This window comes from Aquila chrysaetos, chromosome 11, assembly GCF_900496995.4.
Source record: "Aquila chrysaetos chrysaetos chromosome 11, bAquChr1.4, whole genome shotgun sequence".
Classification (NCBI taxonomy): Eukaryota; Metazoa; Chordata; class Aves; order Accipitriformes; family Accipitridae; genus Aquila; species Aquila chrysaetos.
The window spans coordinates 42,892,609-42,912,736 of record NC_044014.1 but is presented as its reverse complement, the minus strand read 5'-3'; the positions used below and the strand labels follow the sequence as shown (position 1 = coordinate 42,912,736).

Sequence of the window (20,128 nt, the reverse complement as noted above, 5' to 3'; positions counted from 1 at the left end):
TCATGTGCCGGTGGCATCGTCCCCTGACGTGTGTCCTGGTGGCTTCATGCCCTGACCTGTGTCCTGGTGGCATCATCCCCCCATGTGTGGTGGCATCGTCCCCTGACACGTGTCCTGGTGACTTTCTTACTCCATGTGTGTCCCGGTGGCTTCACGTCCCAATACGTGTCCTTGCGGCACACGCACACCCCCTTCTGCATGCACACGCACACGCACGCACACGCACACGCATGCACACACACGCGCGCACACACCCCCTTTGCTTGCACGCACACGCCGATGCACGTGGGCACGCACGCGTGTGCACAGACACAAGAACACACACGCGTGCCGCCCTGCCGCACCCCCCCCATACGCGTGTCGCGTCCCTCGCCCCCGGTGACATTTGCGCTTGGCTGCGGGGACAAAGTCCACGACACGGGACGCGGCGACGGGGGCCGTATCCTGCAGCATGTTCCCGTGGCTCCTCCTGGCGCTGAGCGTCTGCGTCCGGCCCAGCACAGGTAGGCCCGCGACACGCCGCGACACGCCGCGACATGCTACGATGCGGCACAACACCCCACAACACCCCACGACACGCTGTGACACGCGACAACGTGACGCAACGCGCCACAACGCTCCCTGACGTGACACAACATGCTAAAACGTCCCACGACATGCCACAACACCCTACAACATGACACAACACCCCACAACATCCCATGACATGTCACAACATCCCACAACACGCTAGAACACACCACAACATGCTACAACACGTGGCAACACCCCACAACATGCCGTGCCATGACACAATATGCCATAACACCCCACAACACCCTACAACATGCCACAACACACTGTGACATGCCACAACACCCCATAACACACTAGAACACACCACAACACGCTACAACATGCCACAACACCCCATAACACACTAGAACACACCACAACACGCTACAACATGCCACAACACCCCGCAACTTTCCGCAACACCCCATGACATGCCACAACACACTAGAACACACCACATCATCCTACAACACGCCGCGACACCCCACAACATGCTAGAACACACAACATGCTACAACACGCCACAACACCCTACAACACCCCACGCCATGCCAGAACACCCCACAACACGCCACGCCACGCCACGTCACGACACAGCGTGCCACAATCCATCACAACACACCCCGGCGTCCAGCCACACGCTACAACATGCCCCAACATGCCACTACACGCATGTGGTGACCGCGGCGGCTTCTCTGAGCTCCTTTTTGGGGCCAAAATGGCTCCGGTTGCATTTTTTTCCGTAATTAGGGTGATTCTAACCCAAAATTTGTGCCCACGTGGGTGGTGTCGGGGGGGTGGAGGGTGTCGGGGGGGCGGGGGAGGGGCTGCACCCAGTTTTGGGTGCGTTCGGCTTCGGTTGGGCTTCGGGTGCTCACGATGGGTGCCGTCGCCCTGGTTTGGGGTGATTTTACCCTTTTTGGGGGGTACTTTTGCCTTTTTGGGGTGTTTTCACCCTGGTTTGGATGCAGTCACCCACTTTTGGGTGCTTTTGCTATTTTTGGGGGTGCTTTGGCCTTTTTTAGGGTGCTTGCACCCTGTCCTGGGTGCTTTAGTCCTGGTTTGGGGGTGTTTTCACCCTGGTTTGGGTGCATTCACCTTGTTCTGGGTGGTTTTACCCTGTTTTGGGTGGTTTTGCCCGGTTTTGGGTGCATTTGTCCTTTTTCTGGGTGCTCTCACCCTGTTTCGGGGTGCTTTCACCCTGTCCTGGGTGCTACTGTCCTGCTTTGGGGTGTTTTCACCCTGGTTTGGGTGCTTTCACCCTTTTCCTGGGTGCTTGCGCCCTCCTCTGGGTGCATACACCCAGTTTTAGGTGCTTTCACCCTGGTTTTGGGTGCATTTGCTCTGGGTTTGGGTGCATTTGCTCTTTGCTGGGTGCATTTGCTCTGCTATGGGTGCTATCATCCTGTTTTGGGTGCATTCGCCCTGCTTTGGGTCCTTTCACCCTGGTTTGGGTGCTTTCGTCCTGCTTTGGGGTGTTTTCACCCTGGTTTGGGTGCATTCACCCTTTTCCTGGGTGCTTGCGCCCTCCTCTGGGTGCTTTTGCGTTGCTTTGGGTGCACTCACCCGGTTTTAGGTGCTTTCACCCTGGTTTGGGTGCATTTGCTCTGGTTTTTGGTACGCTTCCTCTGGTTTTGGGTGCATTTGCCCTTTTCTGGGTGCATTTGCTCTGCTATGGGTGTTATCACCCTGGTTTGGGTGCATTCGCCCTGCTTTGGGTGCATTCGCTCCGTTTTGGGTCCTTTCATCCTGTTTTGGGTGCCGTCGCCCTGGTTTGGGTGCTTTCACCCTGTCTGGGGTGCGTTTCCCCTCATTTTGGTGCAGTCACCCTGGTTTGGGTGCACATTCACCCACGCCGGGAGACTCTTGCCATCGCTGCACCCACGGGTGCCATCCCTGCACCCACAGGCACCCCCGACCCCACGGGTGCCCCTCGGTCCCCTCCCACGTCCCCGTCCCCTCCCCAGGTCTCCCACCGCGCCACGTGGACTCCGTGGTTCAGATCGTGGAAGCCCTCGAGTCGACCGACCACGGCTTTACCGGCACCGTGCCGGAGCTGGCGCGGGCGCTGGGTGGCTGCAGCACCCCTGGGTGCCGCGCGGTGCTGGGAGAGCCACCCGATGTCCCGCCAGCCCCACCAACGCTCAGCCGCGAGCAGTGGCTGCTCTTCACCCAACTCCTCCACCACGACGCCGCGGCACCCGAGCGCGGCGCGGTGCTGGCACCCGACGGCTCCACCGTCGCCCTCGGTCCCCTTCTTGCCGGCATCGAGGTTGGCCTCAAGCGGGCGACAGGGTGGCCCGTCCCCACCGCCGAGCCACCCGTCGACGCGCTCTACGCCGTCACCATCGCCGAGGCTTTGGGGACATCCTTCCTCTTGGCTCGTGGCGGTGACGGCAACCGAGCCGCGCTGGGACCCGGCGGCTGTTGGGATGACGTGGATGACCCCCAAAACTACACCCTGCTGGGACCCCCGTCACCCATCCCTGATGCTATCGCCAACGGGGCGATGGATGGGGTGCTCTTGGGTGCACGCCTGGCCCGAGCGCCCATCCCGCTCGCCGACCTTCTCCGGGACTACTACGGGACAGGCAACGGCACGGAGAAGGGGCGACCCCCCAGCAGTTACCGGCGGCGAGATTTTGGGGTGCTGACGGGGCCGGAGAAGCTGGAGAGGGAGGTGGCGGCGATGCTGAGGGTGCTGCGGGTGCTGCCACCCACCCGGGAGCTCTTGGAGGACGTGGGGCCGGAGGAGGTGGCGGCCATCGCTCGCCAAGCGGCGCGGGACTTCACGGAGGTCTACGTGGGTAGGGAGATCAGATTTCTGTCGTCCCCCCCCCCCAAAAAAAATTGGGTGGGAGGATGGGTGGAGAGCTGCACCCTGGGCGGGGTCCCCAGTGTCACTTCGGTGTAGGTGGCACTGAGGGGAGTCAAGCTCTGAGAGCTGACTGGTGACATGTGGCTTGCAATGGTGGGACACCACCATGTCCCCTGGATGGCCACCACCATGTCCCCTAGATGGACATTGGTGTGTCCACTGGCTGGACACCGCTGTGTCCCTGGATGGGTGTCCCTGGATGGACACCGCTGTGTCCCCGGGGTGGGTGTCCCTGGATGGACACCACCATGTCCCCTGGATGGACATCGGTGTGTCCCCTGGATGGATATCGGTGTGTCCCCTGGGTGGTGGTCCCTGGATGGACACCGCTGTGTCCCCTGGATGGGTGTCCCTGGATGGACATCACCATGTCCCCTGGATGGACACCACCACGTCCCCTGGATGGACACCGCTGTGTCCCCTGGGTGGTGGTCCCTGGATGGACACCACCACGTCCCCTGGATGGACACTGCTGTGTCCCCTGGGTGGGTGTCCCTGGACGGACACCACCATGTCCCCTGGATGGACATCGGTGTGTCCCCTGGATAACGGGTCCCTGGACACTGCTTTGTCCCCCGGATGGCCACCGATGTGTCCCCTAAATGGCCACCACCATGTCCTCTGGATGGACACTGGTGTGTCCCCTGGAGCCAGCCATGTCCCCAGCCAAGGGACACCCCGAGCAGATGCTCCACATCCCCTAGATGAGGGGACTCCAGGAGGACACTGCCATGTCCCAGGCCAAGAGGTTCCCAAGCCGGGCAGATGTCCCCAAGACCCCAAGGGGACGCTGCCGTGTCCCCAGCTGCCCGTGGGACCAGGCGAATCCCCTTTCTTCCACCACCTGCCTTCCCTCGCAGAGTGCCCGGCCATCGTACCCCGGTGCATGTGGGGTGCCCGTCCCTACCGCGGCACCCCCAAACTCTTGACCCTCCCCTTGGGCTCCGTCTACATCCACCACACCTTCATACCCAGCACCCCGTGCCGCACCTTCGCCGCCTGCGCCCACGCCATGCGCTCCATGCAACGCTTCCACCAAGACACCCGCGGTTGGGATGACATCGGTTACAGGTAAAAACCCGTCACCGTCGCTCTCCCGCGGTCCTCGTCACCCATCTCCGGGCAGCTCAGGTTGACCCGCATGGGTGCTTGCAGCTTCGTGGTGGGGTCGGATGGTTACCTGTACCAAGGCCGAGGTTGGCACTGGGTTGGTGCCCACACCAAAGGTTACAACAGCAAAGGCTACGGCGTCGGCTACGTTGGAGACTTCTCGGCCACCTTGCCGGACCCTGACATCATCGCCCTGGTGCGGGACGGGCTCCTGCCCTGCGCCGTGCGGACCGGCCGGCTTCACCGCAACTACACCCTACGCGGCCACCGCCAGATGGGTCGCACCGACTGCCCCGGCAACTCCCTCTTCCGTGAAATTGAGACCTGGCACGGCTTCAAGGTGAACACCAAACTTCGTGGCATCTCCAGGGGTTGGAGGTTGGGGTGTCTGGTCCGGTCCGGCATGACTGGGAGGATGGGGGTTTGGTGATGGTGGATGTGGGAGGTGATGCTGGGACTGATGGTGGTTTCTTCTCTCCTCTGCAGTGAGGATCAGCCCTGTGGGTCCTGGTCTGGATGGGTGCGGGCAAGGTTGGATCATGGTCTAGATGGACGCTGGCGCCATGGGTGATGGTCTAGATGGACCCTGGTCCAACAGATGTTGGTCTGATGGATGACAGCCCGGGTGGACCCTGGTCCAGATGGACACCAGTCCCATGGGTGCCAGCCCAGGTGGACCCTGGTCCAGAGGGACACCAGTCCCATGGGTGCCAGCCCGGGTGGACCCTGGTCCAGATGGACACCAGTCCCATGGGTGCCAGCCCAGGTGGACCCTGGTCCAGAGGGACACCAGTCCCACGGGTGCCAGCCTGGATGGACCTTGGTCCAGACAGAACCTCACCCAACGGATGCCAACCCTGATGGACGCAGGCCCAGAAGAATCCCAGTCTTGAAGGCTACCAGCCTGGACAGATCCTAGCCCAGATGGGCACCAGCCCAGACGGATCCTGGCCCCACTGGCCCAGCAGAGCATCCCTGTAGCCACAAACCACTAGAAATCCCCCCGCAATAAAGTCAATGCCAGGACATCAGCTTTGGAGAGCGAGAGGGAAACTGAGGCATGGGGTGGGGGGCAGCCATGGGGTCATGGGGGAGGACTTAAACGAGGGACCCAGGTGCCCAGGATCTGCTGCAGGGCTGGGTGCTGTGGCACACGCGTGCGTGTGTGCACACGCATGTCCAAGCAGCACCGTTCCCCCCTTAACCCACCTTGGAGACCCCACATGACCCCCAAGGAGACCCCCCCCCACCTCCATACCCCCCACCCCCGAGGGAAGCACCCGCCCCCCAGATGGGCATCCAGCCTCCAGAGGTGCCCACGCCGCACCCCACACCGTAGTGGCCGGGACCTGCCATCTCCAGCACCTGTTCACTCTGAAACCTAATGATGGCATTTCAGCTGGATGCACGCAACAGGCCACCAGGGTACCTCGACCCCGCTGCGGGGTGGCCCGGCGTGGCTCACCCTTCTCGGTGAGTCCCAAGCCGTGGCCGAGCGTGAGCCGGGCCGAACTGGGAGCGTAGATAACATCATCGGGGCAGAGGCGGAGGTGAGGGTGTGACTGAAACTCCTGCCTGGTCACATGGGGAAGCCACGACAGGAACCGGGGCAGCCGACTCCGGGCGCCGGAGCAGGCAGAGAACAGCCGAGGTACCGCGGGACGGAGGGGGGGTACTTGGGGGGGGCACCCTGGGGTGATGCTCCAGCCTTGGGGGTACGCAGGGGATGCGGGGTGCTGGGGCAGGGTGAAGCAGCACCCTGAGGAGTAAGGGGTGCTGCAGGGGAGGGTATGGGTGATGGGGTGCTACAGGGTGCTGCAAGCTGGGGTGGGGACCCCAAAAACGCTGGCACCCCCCCCCCGCCCAGGGTTTGGGCACCCTCCGCGGCTCAGCTCTAGGGTGCTGGCACCCCTAAATCGGCAGGCGCCGAAGCCGTGGGTGCCCACAGCTGGCTTCCACCCCGGGGGGCTGCCGCAGGGAGATGGTCCTGGGGTGCAACCGGCCCCGTCCACCCCCCCCAAACCTGTCCCGCACCCATGTGTGCACCCTGGGGTGCTGGGGGGGGGTCCCCAAGGCCTGGGCTCGGCGTGGGGCGCAGGTGCCAGGAGGAAATGCCGTGGCGGCGCGAGGGGAAACGCGGCCGCGGCGGCGACGGAAGCATCTCCGGCACCCGCCTGCGCTCGGAGCCGAGGTGGTGGCGGGCCACCTGCCTGGGTGTCACCGTGTCCCCGGTGTCACCGCGCCCCGGTGTCACCGAATCCTGATGCTGCCGCACCCCTCCCGGTGCCACCGCGCCCCGGCAGGGATGGGTGCTGCAGGGGGCAGGGGCCGGCGTGGGTACGGTGGTGTGGGCGCCCACTGGGTGGGGGACCCGCTCCGTGGGCAGGGGCATCGGCACCCACGAGATTGGGGACCCCCTCGGTGGGCAGGGGCACCCCAGAACATCGGCACCCATGAGATGGGGACCCCTTGGTGGGCAGGGGCACCCCAGAACATCGGCACCCACAAGATTGGGGACCCCTCGGTGGGCAGGGGCACCCTGGAACATCGGCACCCACAAGATTGGGGACCCCCTCAGTGGGCAGGGGCACCCCAGAACATCGGCACCCACAAGATTGGGGACCCCTCGGTGGGCAGGGGCACCCCAGGACATCGGCACCCACAAGATTGGGGACCCCTTGGTGGGCAGGGGCACCCCAGAACATCGGCACCCACAAGATTGGGGACCCCCTCGGTGGGCAGGGGCACCCCAGAACATTGGCACCCACAAGATTGGGGACCCCCTCGGTGGGCAGGGGCGCCCTGGAACATTGGCACCCATGAGATGGGGACCCCCCCGGTGGGCAGGGGCACCCCAGAATATCGGCACCCACAAGATTGGGGACCCCTCGGTGGGCAGGGGCACCCCAGAACATCAGCACCCACAAGATTGGGGACCCCTCGGTGGGCAGGGGCACCCCAGAACATCGGCACCCACAAGATTGGGGACCCCTCGGTGGGCAGGGGCACCCTGGGGACATGGGCACCCACAAGATTGGGGACCCCTCGGTGGGCAGGGGCACCCCAGAACATCGGCACCCACAAGATTGGGGACCCCCTCGGTGGGCAGGGGCGCCCTGGAACATTGGCACCCATGAGATGGGGACCCCTTGGTGGGCAGGGGCACCCCAGAACATCGGCACCCACAAGATTGGGGACCCCTCGGTGGGCAGGGGCACCCCGGAACATCGGCACCCACAAGATTGGGGACCCCCTCAGTGGGCAGGGGCGCCCCAGAACATCGGCACCCACAAGATTGGGGACCCCTCGGTGGGCAGGGGCACCCCAGAACATCAGCACCCACAAGATTGGGGACCCCTCGGTGGGCAGGGGCACCCTGGAACTTCGGCACCCACAAGATTGGGGACCCCCTCAGTGGGCAGGGGCACCCCAGAACATCGGCACCCACAAGATTGGGGACCCCTCGGTGGGCAGGGGCACCCCAGAACATCGGCACCCACAAGATTGGGGACCCCTTGGTGGGCAGGGGCACCCCAGAACATCGGCACCCACAAGATTGGGGACCCCTCGGTGGGCAGGGGCACCCCAGAACATCGGCACCCACAAGATTGGGGACCCCCCCGGTGGGCAGGGGCACCCCAGAACATCGGCACCCACAAGATTGGGGACCCCCTCGGTGGGCAGGGGCACCCCGGAACATCGGCACCCACAAGATTGGGGACCCCTCGGTGGGCAGGGGCACCCTGGGGACATCGGCACCCACAAGATTGGGGGACCCATTGGCGGCTGGAGCACCCACGGAAATGGGGACCCCTTGGTGGGCAGGGACGCCCCACAGCAATGGGCACCCTTGGGTGCCCCAATGTGGGTGCCCAGATAAGGGTGCCCTGGATGAGAGGACCCAAATAGGGGTGCCTGGATTAGGGTGCTCTGGAGAAGGGCACCCAGGTAGGGGTGCCCAGAGAGGGGCACCCAGATAAAAGTGTGTAAATGGGGTGACAAAATATAGAGGTGCCCCAATACGGGTGCCTGGATTGGGGTGCCTGGATGGGGGCACCCAGATAAGGGTGCCTGAATAGGGTTGCCTGGGTGGGGGTGCCCACATAGAGGCCCCCAGATAAGGGCACCCGGATGGGGGTGCAGTGGGTGTAGGCACCCAAATAGGGGTGTCTGGATTAGGGTGCTCATATAGGGTGCCTGTACATGGGTGCCTGGATAGGGACACCCAAATGGGGGTGCCAGGGTTTGGGTGCCCAGATAGAGACACCCAGATAGGGGCACCTTGGATGGGGGTCCCCTGGGTGGGGGTGCCCAGATATGGGTGCCTGGGTGGGGGTGCTTGGGTGGGGGTGCCCCAAAAGGGGTACTTGGATGGGGCACCCAAATAGGGGTGACTGGGTGGGGATGCCAGGTTGGAGGTGCCCAAATAAGGGTGCCTTTGCCCCCCCCCGCCCCCATGCCAGCCCGTGGACACCCCGTGGCTAACGTGGCTCTCCCCATCCCACAGATGGAAGTGGAGAAACCCCCGCCGGGACCCGAGGCACCAACTCTACTGAAGACCTACAAATGGCGAACGGCAGCACCCATGGGTGACCGAGAACCCGAACGGGGCACGGGGTCCCCGGGCAGCCGGCGTTGGACGCGGTTGCAGGGATGGAAACGTTCCTACAGCCAACCCGAATCTGATAGCCCCGATGACGGGGCTGGAAAGGGGAGCTCCGGCTTGGGGGCACCCAAAGCCAGCACCCGCCGGTCCCTCTTCCAACGGGCTTTTTCGGCCCCCTCCAAGGGGACCAAGGAGACCCGGGGACCCGAGGGTGGCAAGGCCACCCTGCAGAAGTACCTGCGCTCCATGTCCAAGAGGAAGGGTCACGTGGAGAGCGGTGCCAGGGCTGAGCAAGTGCTCCAGGATGCTGTTCCAGGTATGGGGGTGATGGGGAGGGTGGGGGTCAGGGTGCTGGTGGTGGGTGATGGTGATGGGATAGGGGTGGTGGTGGTTGGGGAGGAGTTGGGGGTGATGGGTTGGGAGATGATGGGTGGTAGGTGGTTGTTGGTGATGGGTTGGGAGTGATGGGTGGGGGGTGATAGTGATGGGTTGGGGGTGATGGGGTGATGATAGGTGATGGGTTGGGGTGATAATGATGGGTGATGGGTTGGGGGGTGATGGGTGATGATAGGTGATGGGTTGGGGTGATAATGATAGGTGATGGGTTGGGGGGGTGATGGGTGCTGATGGGTGATGGGTTGGGAGTGATGGGTGGGGGGTGATAGTGATGGGTGATGGGTTGGGGGGTGATGGGTGCTGATGGGTGATGGGTTGGGGTGATAATGATGGGTGATGGGTTGGGGGGGTGATGGGTGCTGATGGGTGATGGGTTGGGGTGATAATGATGGGTGATGGGTTGGGGGGTGATGGGTTGGAGGGTGATGGGTGGTGATGAGGATGGGTGATCAATTGGGGGTGATGGATGACGGGTTGGGGGGTGATGGGTGGTGGGCAATGGAAACGGGTGATGATCTGGAATGCAATGGGTGATGGGCGGTGGGTTGGGGGCAACAGTTAGTGGGTGGTGGTGATGGGTGATGGGTTGGAAGGCAATGGGTGCTGATGGGTGATGGTGACCACTGGGGTCTGGGAGGCGGTGGGTTGATGGTGGGAGGCATAGAGGGGTGTGGGATGTGGCCAGGCTTTGCTGGTGTCGGGGATCTCCTGCCTGCAGGTTCCCCCCAGGGTTGGGGGGGGGACACCCATGGGTGCAGGATGGCTGGGTCCCACCCGGCGCCAAGGCCTGCTCCCGGGCTCACGTGGCCCTGGTCCCCGTGTGTGCCCGGCACGTGGCTCGTTGGCGGCACGTGGAGCCGTGCCAGCCCCTGCGGCACCCGGATCTGGCAAAACCGGCTTGGCTCCGGCAGGGACACCCACGGTGCAGGCAGGGCCCTGGGGCAGGGCAGCCAGCCGGCTTCGTCCCCGTCGCGGCATGGCCGCGGCCAAGCGTAGCCTGGCATTGCCACGCCGACGGTGGCACAGCCCCGTGTCCCCCAGCATTGCCCCCCCGGTTGTGGCACAGCCGCGGCCATACGTCCCCTGGCATCACCATACCCGTGGTGGCACGGCCACAGCCACGTGTCCCCTGGCCCTGCCACGCCGCCCATGGGTGACGGGCGCATGGCGAGCACCCGGTCTCCCACCGACACCCTGCTCTGCACCCCCAGCAAGCACCCACGGGGTGTCATCGATCCCGCTGGCTCCAGCACCCGACGCCCCGGTGTGGGATGTCTCCAACTTCTCCTTGGTGGACGGACATCTGATCCTCGTAGGCAAGGACGAGGAGGTGAGGACAAGGGGACAAGAGTCCCCTGGGCGCCCAGGGGCTTGTGCCGGAGTCCCTTGGGAGACGGGGTGCACGGATGGGTGCTGGGGACAGCGGTGCCTGACCCCTCTGTGCCACCAGGCTTCGTGCAGGAACAGGAACCGGACGGGGAGCTCCATCTCCGACAGCACCAACCCGTACCCGGCAGGCGGCAGGAGGGACCCCGGTGAGCGAGGTCGCCCCGTGCCGGCACGCACCGATGCCGCGGGGTGTTGGCACGTGCTGGTGCGACTCGTGTGTGTGTGCGCGGGTCCCGTGCGGCTCCACCGCGCGGAGCTCCTTGGGCTACGTGCCGTGGCACGCCCCGTGCCGTGTACCGTACGATCACGCACCGCGCACTGTGCCAGGCATCGTGGCCGTGACCCCGTGCCGTGCCCCGTGCCGTGCGCCGTGCCGCTGTGCGCCATGATACGCGCCGTGCCGGGCACCGCGCGCTGCCCCGTGCCCCATGCCGTGCATCGTGGCCGTGCCCTGTGCCACGCACCGTGCCGCGCTCTGCGCACCGTGCCCCGCGACCCATGTCTTGCATCGCGGCCATGCCCCGTGCGCTGTGCCGTGCTCCACAGTCACGCCCCGTGCCGTGCCCGGTGCCGTGCACCGTACGGCACCCCACGCCGTGCCCCGTGTCGTGCCCACGCCGTGCCAGATGCCAGGCTTTGTGCCATGCCCATGTCACACACCGTGCCGCGCGGCAAGCCGTGCCCCGTGTCGTCCACCCTGCTAAGCCTCCCGTCACGCCGCGCCGCGTCCCGTGCCGTGCGCCACGCCACGCGCCGTGCCGTGCGCCGTTTGTGCGCCGCGCCGCGCCCCGTGCCACGCGCCACACGACGTACCACGCCGTGCCCCACGCCGTGCGCCGCGGCGTGCCCCACGCCGCCCGTCACGTCGCGCATCGCGCCCCGTGCCCCGTGCCGCGCACCACGCCGTGCGCCGTGCCGTACCCGGCGCCGGGTACCGTGCTAGGCACCGCGCCGTGCTTTGTGCCCTGCACCCCGCCGTGCCCCGCGTCCCCCACCGAGCCGGGCGCGCGGAGGAAGCGCTGGGTGCGATGCTGCCTCGTACCGTCACCGCTTCCTCCATGCTGCTGCGTCTGCTGATCCGAGCGATAAATGCTTTCGGCTTCCTCCCCGCGCCCCTCACCGGCGTGGGCAGACGGCGTTGCCGCCAGCCATGGGGCCCCGCCGCTGGCTGCTCTGCGCCGCGCAGGGAGGTGAGTTACCCCCAACGCTGGCACCGGGGCTGGCACCCACATGGCACCGGGGTGGGGACCATCCTGGATGGGTGCTCGGCATCGCGGCACCGGGGCTGAGCACCGAGGCTGGGCGCTGGCGCAGCGCGCTGGAGCTGGGGCGGCAGGATGCGTCCCTCCGCCCCCTTCTCCCTTGCGCCCATGAGCACCCATTTTCAGCACCCAAAGCTCGGCTGCGTCTCTGGGCTACAGATACGGTGAGGTGCTGGCAGGATTTGGCACCCAGAACAAGGTGCCTGCGTCCTTCCTCCAGCTTTGGTTGATGTTTCCCTGGCGGGGGGGGGGGTGCGTATGGGTGTATCCTGCCCCTCCTCAAGCCTGGCATGGTGTTGGGGTGCTTGGGGTGCTGGTGAAGGGGGGGGGTCCTGATGTTGGGTGCCCCTCCAGACCTGGCTGGAGATGAGAAGAGCGCCCGGGGTGCCGGGAGAAGCACCGAGAGCGAGACCTCCTCCACCTCCCAGTTCACCAATGTCAAGGTGGGCACTTCCCCCCCGCCCCCGTCCCCACGGTCCCAGTCCCCCTTCTCCGGGGTGCTCAGCCCCACCCGTGGGTGACACGGCGGCCGTCTCCTTACCCCATCCAGGGGTTGCTGTGGAAGAGGCTCCGGGAGCGGAAAGGTCGTGGCGTCCCCAAAGTCGAGACGCCGGCAGTGACGGTCCCCAACGGCGAGAGGTACGGCACCGCGGAGGGTGGCGGTGGGGTCCCGGGTGCTGGTGAGGGTGCCCCGGTGACGGCCGTGTCCCCGTAGGGTCCCCAGCCGGAGCGGTTCGCGGGAGTCGCTGCTGCCACCTCCCAGCGTGGCTGAACTGGACCTCACCGGGGACGATGTCATCATCCGGCCCGTGCACGGCAGCATCGTGGGCGAGAAGTTTTGCTTTCAGGTAACGGGCTTGGGTGGGTGCTCAGGGTGCCCTGAAGAGGCACCCGGGGCACCCTGGGGGGGCACCCAGAGCACCCCAGGCAACCTGAAAAGGACCCTGGGGCACCCCAGGCACCTTGGAGGGGCACCCAGAGCATCCAGAGCACCCTGGGGGGGCACCCAGAGCACCCCAGGCACCCGGGGCACCCGAGACACCCTGCACCGTCATCCAGGGCACCCAGGACACCCAGGAGGGGCACCCAGAGCACCCTGCCCAAGCCCCCAGGGCACCCCCACTGAGCACCCCAAAGGGACACCCCAGCACAGCCCTTAGCCATGGGCACCCAGACCCCCCCCCCAGCGCAGCCCCCCCCCCCCCCCCCCAGGCACCTTAGGGTGTCGTCCCCCCCCCCGACACATTCCCCGCACCCAGGTCATCACGGGCGAGGGCAGCCGGTCCTTTGGGTGCACGTCCCTGGCCGAACGCGACCGCTGGATTGAGAACCTGCGCCGGACCGTGCAGCCCAACAAGGTGGGACCGCGGGGACACCCGTGGGACACCCCTGCCACCCCCAGGGGACGGGAACCCCCAGCACCCAGGCATGAGAGGTCACCCGCTGCCTTCCTGCCTCCCCAATGGGCAGGATGAGGCCCGCTGGCAGGGCTGGGTGGGGAAACTGAGGCACGAACCCCCCACCCCACCCTGGAGCCCTGCAGGCACCCACAATCCTGATGTCCTCCTGGGGGCTTGATTGTCCCCCCATGTCCCCTCCTGTCTCCTGGGGGCTTGGTTGTCCCCTTGTGTCCCGTCCTGTCCCACCATGGGTTTGGCTACCACCCGTGTCCCCCTGAGGATATGGTTGTCCTCCCATGTCCCCATGTCCCCTCCTGTCCCCCCATGTCCCTTCCTGTCCCTCCATGTCCCCTCCTGTCCCTATTCCCACCCCGTCCCCCCATGTCTCCTCCTGCCCCCCCGATGTCCCTTCCTGTCCCTCCTTGTCCCCCCCCGTTCCCACGTGTCCCCCCTGTCCCCCATGTCCCCTCCCGTCCACCCACAGAATTCCCCGTCCCCCTCAAACCCCCCGCAGATTCACCCACCCCCCCCATGTCCCCCACTGTCCCCTTGACCCCCCACCCATGTCCCCCACCCCGGCAGGACAACTGCGAGCGGCTGGAGCTGGCGCTGAGCCTGTGGGTGTACGAAGCACGGGACCTGCCACCTCGGCGTCGCCTCCGTTGTCACCTCCACCTGGACGGCACCCTCTTCGCCCGTACCACCGCCAAGGTGGCCGGTCCCGACGGCGAGCTCTTTTGGGGTGAACTCTTCCAATTGGCCGCCCTACCACCCGCCCGTGCCCTCACCCTCGCCCTTTGCCGTGATGACCACCCCGGTCAACCAGTAGCCTCCGTTACCGTCCCCTTGGCCGAGTTGGCGGCTGCCCGGCAGCCCTTGGAGCGTTGGTACCCGCTGAGTGGTCCCGGGGGAGGTGAGCGGATGCCATCGGTGAGGGTACGCGGGCGCTACCGGGAGGTACGGGTGCTGCCCATCGTACGCTACAAGGAATTGGCTGAGTTCATCACCTTCCATTACCGGGAGCTGTGCGCCCATCTGGAGCCCACCATCGCCGTGCGGCACAAGGAGGAGCTGGCCGGTGCTCTGGTCCGCGTCTTGCAGAGCACTGGGAAGGCCAAGGTGGAGCGGGTGCTGGCCATGGGGGATGTGGGGAGGGTGGGTGAGGGCAAGATGGGTGCTGCCTGGGGTGCCGTGGGCATGGCGGTTGGGGTGGGAGGGACATCATGGGCTGGGGGTGCTGGGAGAGTTGGGGTGGGATGGGATGGGGTGGATGAGTCAGGTTGAGTTGGATGGGTTGGGTTGGGATGGGATGGATGGGTTGCGTTTGGTTGAGTTGGGATGGGATGGGGTGGATGGGTTGGGTTGGGTTGGGATGAGTTGGATGGGTTGGGTTGGGTTGGGTTGCATTTGGTTGAGTTGGGATGGGATGGGGTGGATGGGTTGGGTTGGGATGAGTTGGATGGGTTGGGTTGGGGTGGGTTGGATGGGTTGCGTTTGGTTGAGTTGGGATGGGATGGGACAGGACTGGAGAGTCGGTTTTGGTTGGGATGGGTTGGGATGGGATGGATGAGTTGGGATGGGATGGATGGGAACTGCAGTTCAGGGGAGCGCCAGGAGGTCCTGGCACTTCCCAGGGTGGGTTGGTCAAGTCGGTTTGGGGCCATGGGTGCCCACTGAGCCCTTCAACACGTCCACCCGGCAGTCATTCCTCATCGACCTCGGTGTGGCCGAGCTGGACCGCTTTGACGACCGCGAGGCACTGATCTTCCGTGAGAACACGCTGGCCACCAAGGCCATCGACGAGTACATGAAACTGGTGGGGGGCAAGTACCTCCAGGACACGCTGGGTACGGCTGAACGTTACAGGTCTTTGTGGGACGTTAGGGGGTGTGGTGGGGTGCAGGGCATGGGCAGAGCATTGTGGGGCTGTAGGACACCCCCAGAACATCCATGGGGGTGTGGTGGAGGCTTGTCACGGCCATGCCCACGGTGGTGGTTGGTTGGTCCCCTTACGGGTTGTCCCTTGGTGTTCAGGTGAGGCCGTGGCCCAGCTCTGCACCTCGGATGATAGCTGCGAGGTGGATCCCAGCAAATGCGCCAGCCTTGACCTCTCCGACAACCAGAACAACCTGCGGCAGGTCTGCGAGGAGACCTTCCAACGCATCGCCGCGTCCTGCGAGTGAGGGACAGCCCCTGCGCGGGCCATGGGGTTGGGCACGGGGATGGCCGTGGGGGTGGGCACCTGCCCAGGTATGGGCTTGGGGATGGACACCGGCATGGGCAATGGGAGAAGCCTGGGGTGGGCACCAGCACCATGAAAACCTGGGGACAGGCTTGGAGATGGGCACGGGCACAGGGATGGGCTTGGGGACAGGAATGGGAATGGGCAGGAGGACAGGCACTGGCACCAGGATGGGCATGGGGATGGGTTTGGGGATTGGCATCATCCTGGGGATGGGTTTGGGGACTGGCACCATCCCTGGGATGGGCATGGGCACCAGGAAGAATCCAGGGACAAGCTTGGGGACAAGCACAAGGGACTGGCACGTGGACAAGCACAGGCATGGTGGGCACCATGTCCCACGTGGCTTGCTGGGGTGGCTCCAGGGCCAGCCACCTGCCCCAGCACCCATCAGGGTGTCTCTCCCCACAGCGCCTTCCCGGCAGAGCTGGGCGAGATCTTTGCGGCATGGCAAGAGGAGTGCGCGGCGCGGGGCAAGGCGCCCATCGGGCAGCGCCTGGTCTCGGCCTCCCTCTTCCTGCGGTTCCTCTGCCCCGCCGTGATGTCCCCCAGCCTCTTCGGCCTCATGCAGGAGTATCCGAGCGAGGCCACTGCCCGTACCCTCACCCTCGTGGCCAAGGTCATCCAGAACTTGGCCAACTTCACCACGTACGTCACGGCAGGGCACAGCACCAGCGCCGGTGGGGAGGGACATGCCCATGGGGAAGCCATGGGGCAGCGGGGACATCCCCTACATGCTGTGTGGCACATGCCGTGGACAGTCATGGGGCAGTAGGGTTGTCCCCAACATACCATGGGGTGGTAGGGTTGTCCCCAACATGCCACGGAGCAGCAGGGATGTCCCTTAAATGTCATGGGGCAGCAGTGACATCTCCTACGTGCTGTGTGGCAAGCAGGAACATCTCCTACATGCCATGAACCAGCCATGGGGCAGCAGGGAACATCTCCACCCCATGCATGGGGCTGATGTGTCCCAGCAGCAGGGCCTCGCGTGTCACCTGTGGTGGCCTGACCTATGGGTGGCTTGGTCCAAGAACGTGGCAGCGTCCTCACATGGCTTGTAGCCAGGGTGGTGACACGGTGCAGGGTCATTGCAATGACTTGGTGCATGATCCTGGAGGTGGCCTGGCCCATGACCATGACGGTGGCTCGTGACCATGGTGGTGGCCCAGGCCATTGCCTTGCCCCCAGGGCAACCAGACATTGTGGTCCCCAGGTTTGGTGAGAAGGAGGCCTACATGGGCTTCATGAATGAGTTCCTGGAGCACAACTGGAGCACCATGACAGAATTCCTGCAGAGCGTGGCCAACCCCGAGAGCAGCGTCCACATGGCCACCTACGACGGCTACGTGGACCTGGCTCTGGAGCTCGCCACTCTCCACCTCCTGCTCTGTGACATCTTCTCCAGCCTGGACCAGGTGCCACCACCCGTTTGTCCCCAAGGGTAGCTGGCAAGACTGGCCACCTACTTCTCCCCACACAGAGAGCTGCCCCATGGATGGCACCTACCCCAAGACCACCCATTGTCCCCATAACGTCCTTGTCTTGTCCTGGTAGGCCACGCAGGAGGAGCTGGAGCCCCTACCCACCATCCTCACTGCCATCAGGGAGGGGACCCCCGTCCCCGTCTCCGTCCGTCTCAGCTCCACCACGGAGCGAAGGTACCGGTGGGTGGACAGAAGGACATATGGGACCAAAGTGGACGTGTGGGGCCAGGAGGAGCTTTGGTAGAGGCGTGACACTAGGATGGGTTTGGGGTAGTTCTAGTCCTGGTGGGGTTCAGGCGATGGTTCTGGTCCTAGTTGGGTCTAGGGTGACTCTGGTCCAGAATGGGCTCGAAGTCACTGGTCCCAGTTGGGTTCAGGGGATGGTTTTGGTCCCTGATGGGTCCAGCAGATGGTTGTGGTCCAGGTAGGGGATGGTTCTGGTCTGGACTAGATTTGGTGGATAATTCTGATCCAGGCTGGGTCCAGGAGATGTTTCTGGTCCCAGATGGATTTAGGGGGTGTTTCTGGTGCTGGCTGGGTTCAGGGTGGTTCTGGTTCTGGCTGGGTTTGGGGTGACTCTGGTTCTGGCTGGATTTGGGGTGGTTCAGGTCAAGGCTGGTCTTGATGCTGGTTCCAGTTCCAGTTGGGTTTGAGGGATGTTTCTCATCCCAACTGGGTTTGGGATGCTTAAGGTCCAGGCTGGGGTCAGGAGATGGGTCCAATCCCAACTGGGTTTGGGGTGCCTCTGGTCCAGTCTGGGTTCAGGGTGGTTCTGGTCCCTCCTGGGTCCAGCACCACCCCGGTATCCGGCCATGCCATCGCCCCATGTCCCCTCGCAGCCCGGCAGAGAGCTTCAAACCAGGCTTCGTGCCACCACGGGACCTGAGCAAGCACAGCCCCCTCATCAAGAGCCAGTCCCTCATCAGCATCCGCCGAGTTCGGGGCCGGGAGGACGGGCCGGAACCGGAGCCGTCACCGGCACCGGTACCATCACCGCCGTCCAGCCGGGAACGCCGCAACGTGCAACGCACCCAGAGCGTGCCGGCGCAGAGCAAAGCCGCCCGGCGCCTACGCAAGCAGACCAGCGCCGAGCACGTGGCGGAGCCACCGGTCGATGACAACCCGGGATCCCTCGTCCCCCGCAACGTCCCGGTAAGCCACGGCGGCCGCCGCGCCGCCCTCGTGTTGGGGCCGGTGCTCCGAGGAGTACGGCGGTGCCGATAAACGCCGCCGGTGCCGTAGGGTCACGGGAAGCTGCGCTCGTCGGCGTCGCTACCGCGCAAATCGACGGTGCCGTGGCAGCGCTACGCGGAGGAGGCGGCGGCGGCGGCGGCGGCACAGGGCGAGCTCTACGCCATCCGCCCCTTGGAGAAGGTAACCCTGGGGTGGGCGACAGCCAAACCCACCGGGGTCTCCGCCGATAACCCCCACCACACACACACATCCCGTCCTCGTCCCCCTCCAGCATGGGCGGTTGATTGAGGCGCTGCGGAAGGAGGTGGCGGAGAACCGGGAGAAGCTACGGCTGGCGGAGACGCGGGCGGGAGAGATGGAAGTCCAACACTGCGGGTTGCGGCAGGAGCAGGGTCAGCACCGAGAGCAGCTCGAGCGTCTCCGGCAGCAGTTGGAGGAGGCGAACGCCCGCGTGGCCAATTTGGGTGCCAGGTAGGGATGAGGATGGGGAGTGGGTTCCCCAAAACCGGTGGGCGCTCCACGCCAGTGGGTGCCCCGCCACCGGGTCGGGGTCTTGGCTCATTCCCAACCCAATTAGGTTGACGGCGGCTGAAGGCACCAGGAAGAAAGACCTGGAGAGGCTGAAGACCAGCGAGGAGAAGAGCCGAGAGCTGGTAAGAGCCGGGATGCGGGCGCACCCACGGGTGACAAGAGGGACCCGGGTGGGGGCTGACGCGGTCCCCTCGCAGGAGAGACGGCTGTCGGCGCTGGAGAAGGAGCAGACGGAGCTGCGGGATGCCATCGCCCAAGCCCTGGGCCACCCCGGGAGGACGGGACGCCGGGTGCCGGCACGGGGTTGGGACGAGAGCGGTGACGACGCTCAGGCCACCAGCGTGTAACCGGTTGCCCCGACGTCCCCAACGTGTCCCCGCAGCCCAGTCACCCGCCGTCTCCTGGGTCTTTCTGAAGGGCGTTTAATCCTGATCCCGCGGGGTGTCCCCTCCCCAGGCAATAAAAAACAGCGTTGGCGTCACCGCCACGAGGTGCTCGGTTGTGTCCTGCCACCGCTCGGGGCTCTGTCCCCAGCACCCTACGCCTGCCTGGGACATCCGAGGACCAGTGACAGGGATGGCAAGGGCCATGGGGACCTGGAGGAGACCCATGGGGACCTGGGGAAGGGACAGAGATGGCAGGGCCATGGGGACACTTTGGGGGTGATGGGGCCACCGGGACCCCTCGGGGCAGGGCCATGGTGACACTTAGGGGGTGACGGGGCCACGGGGACTTTTTGGGACAGGGCCATGGGGACACTTTGGGGGTGATGGGGCCATGGGGACTTTTTGGGACAGGGCCATGGGGACACTTTGGGGGTGACAGGGCGATGGGGACTCTTTGGGACAGGGCCATGGTGACACTTTGGGGGTGACGGGGCCATGGGGACCCCTCAGGGCAGGGCCATGGGGACACTTTGGGGGTGATGGGGCCACAGGGACTCCTCAAGGCAGGGCCATGGGGATGCTTTGGGGTGACGGGGCCATGGGGACTTTTTGGGACAGGGCCATGGGGATACTTTGGGGGTGATGGGGCCACCGGGACCCCTCGGGGCAGGGCCATGGGGACACTTTGGGGG

General features: G+C 65.2%; 2 protein-coding genes across 3 annotated transcripts; both read left to right on the top strand.

Annotated features, from left to right (window-relative positions):
- Positions 1 to 407: 407 nt before the first annotated feature.
- PGLYRP2 (peptidoglycan recognition protein 2) lies at positions 408 to 5,569 on the top strand. The gene is made up of 5 exons (XM_030030682.2): positions 408 to 503; positions 2,523 to 3,362; positions 4,294 to 4,504; positions 4,589 to 4,883; positions 5,030 to 5,569. Exons 1-5 carry the CDS (start codon positions 452 to 454, stop codon positions 5,030 to 5,032), a joined length of 1,401 nt encoding a protein of 466 aa, XP_029886542.1. The 5' UTR covers positions 408 to 451; the 3' UTR covers positions 5,033 to 5,569.
- Positions 5,570 to 6,144: 575 nt separating this feature from the next.
- RASAL3 (RAS protein activator like 3) lies at positions 6,145 to 19,537 on the top strand. Of its 2 annotated transcripts, XM_030031511.2 has the most exons (19): positions 6,145 to 6,194; positions 9,051 to 9,465; positions 10,757 to 10,875; positions 10,996 to 11,080; positions 12,551 to 12,639; positions 12,747 to 12,835; positions 12,912 to 13,044; positions 13,456 to 13,554; positions 14,179 to 14,715; positions 15,299 to 15,443; positions 15,631 to 15,775; positions 16,250 to 16,486; positions 17,055 to 17,256; positions 17,396 to 17,505; positions 18,165 to 18,477; positions 18,568 to 18,699; positions 18,791 to 18,990; positions 19,097 to 19,172; positions 19,248 to 19,537. In XM_030031511.2, exons 2-19 carry the CDS (start codon positions 9,051 to 9,053, stop codon positions 19,395 to 19,397), a joined length of 3,276 nt encoding a protein of 1,091 aa, XP_029887371.1. In that variant the 5' UTR covers positions 6,145 to 6,194; the 3' UTR covers positions 19,398 to 19,537. The 2 variants fall into 2 exon arrangements, with proteins under 2 accessions (XP_029887371.1, XP_040983227.1); XM_041127293.1 differs by lacking the exons at positions 6,145 to 6,194; positions 9,051 to 9,465; positions 10,757 to 10,875; positions 10,996 to 11,080 and adding an exon at positions 12,062 to 12,124.
- Positions 19,538 to 20,128: the final 591 nt, after the last annotated feature.

Coding starts and splice junctions, on each gene's coding strand:
- PGLYRP2 (XM_030030682.2), top strand. CDS start 452: ATGTTCCCGTGGCTCCTCCTGGCGCTGAGCGTCTGCGTCCGGCCCAGC. Junction 504..2,522: donor CTGCGTCCGGCCCAGCACAG/GTAGGCCCGCGA, acceptor TCCCCTCCCCAG/GTCTCCCACCGCGCCACGTG. Junction 3,363..4,293: donor CTTCACGGAGGTCTACGTGG/GTAGGGAGATCA, acceptor CTTCCCTCGCAG/AGTGCCCGGCCATCGTACCC.
- RASAL3 (XM_030031511.2), top strand. CDS start 9,051: ATGGAAGTGGAGAAACCCCCGCCGGGACCCGAGGCACCAACTCTACTG. Junction 15,776..16,249: donor CGCATCGCCGCGTCCTGCGA/GTGAGGGACAGC, acceptor CTCTCCCCACAG/CGCCTTCCCGGCAGAGCTGG. Junction 17,506..18,164: donor ACCACGGAGCGAAGGTACCG/GTGGGTGGACAG, acceptor GTCCCCTCGCAG/CCCGGCAGAGAGCTTCAAAC.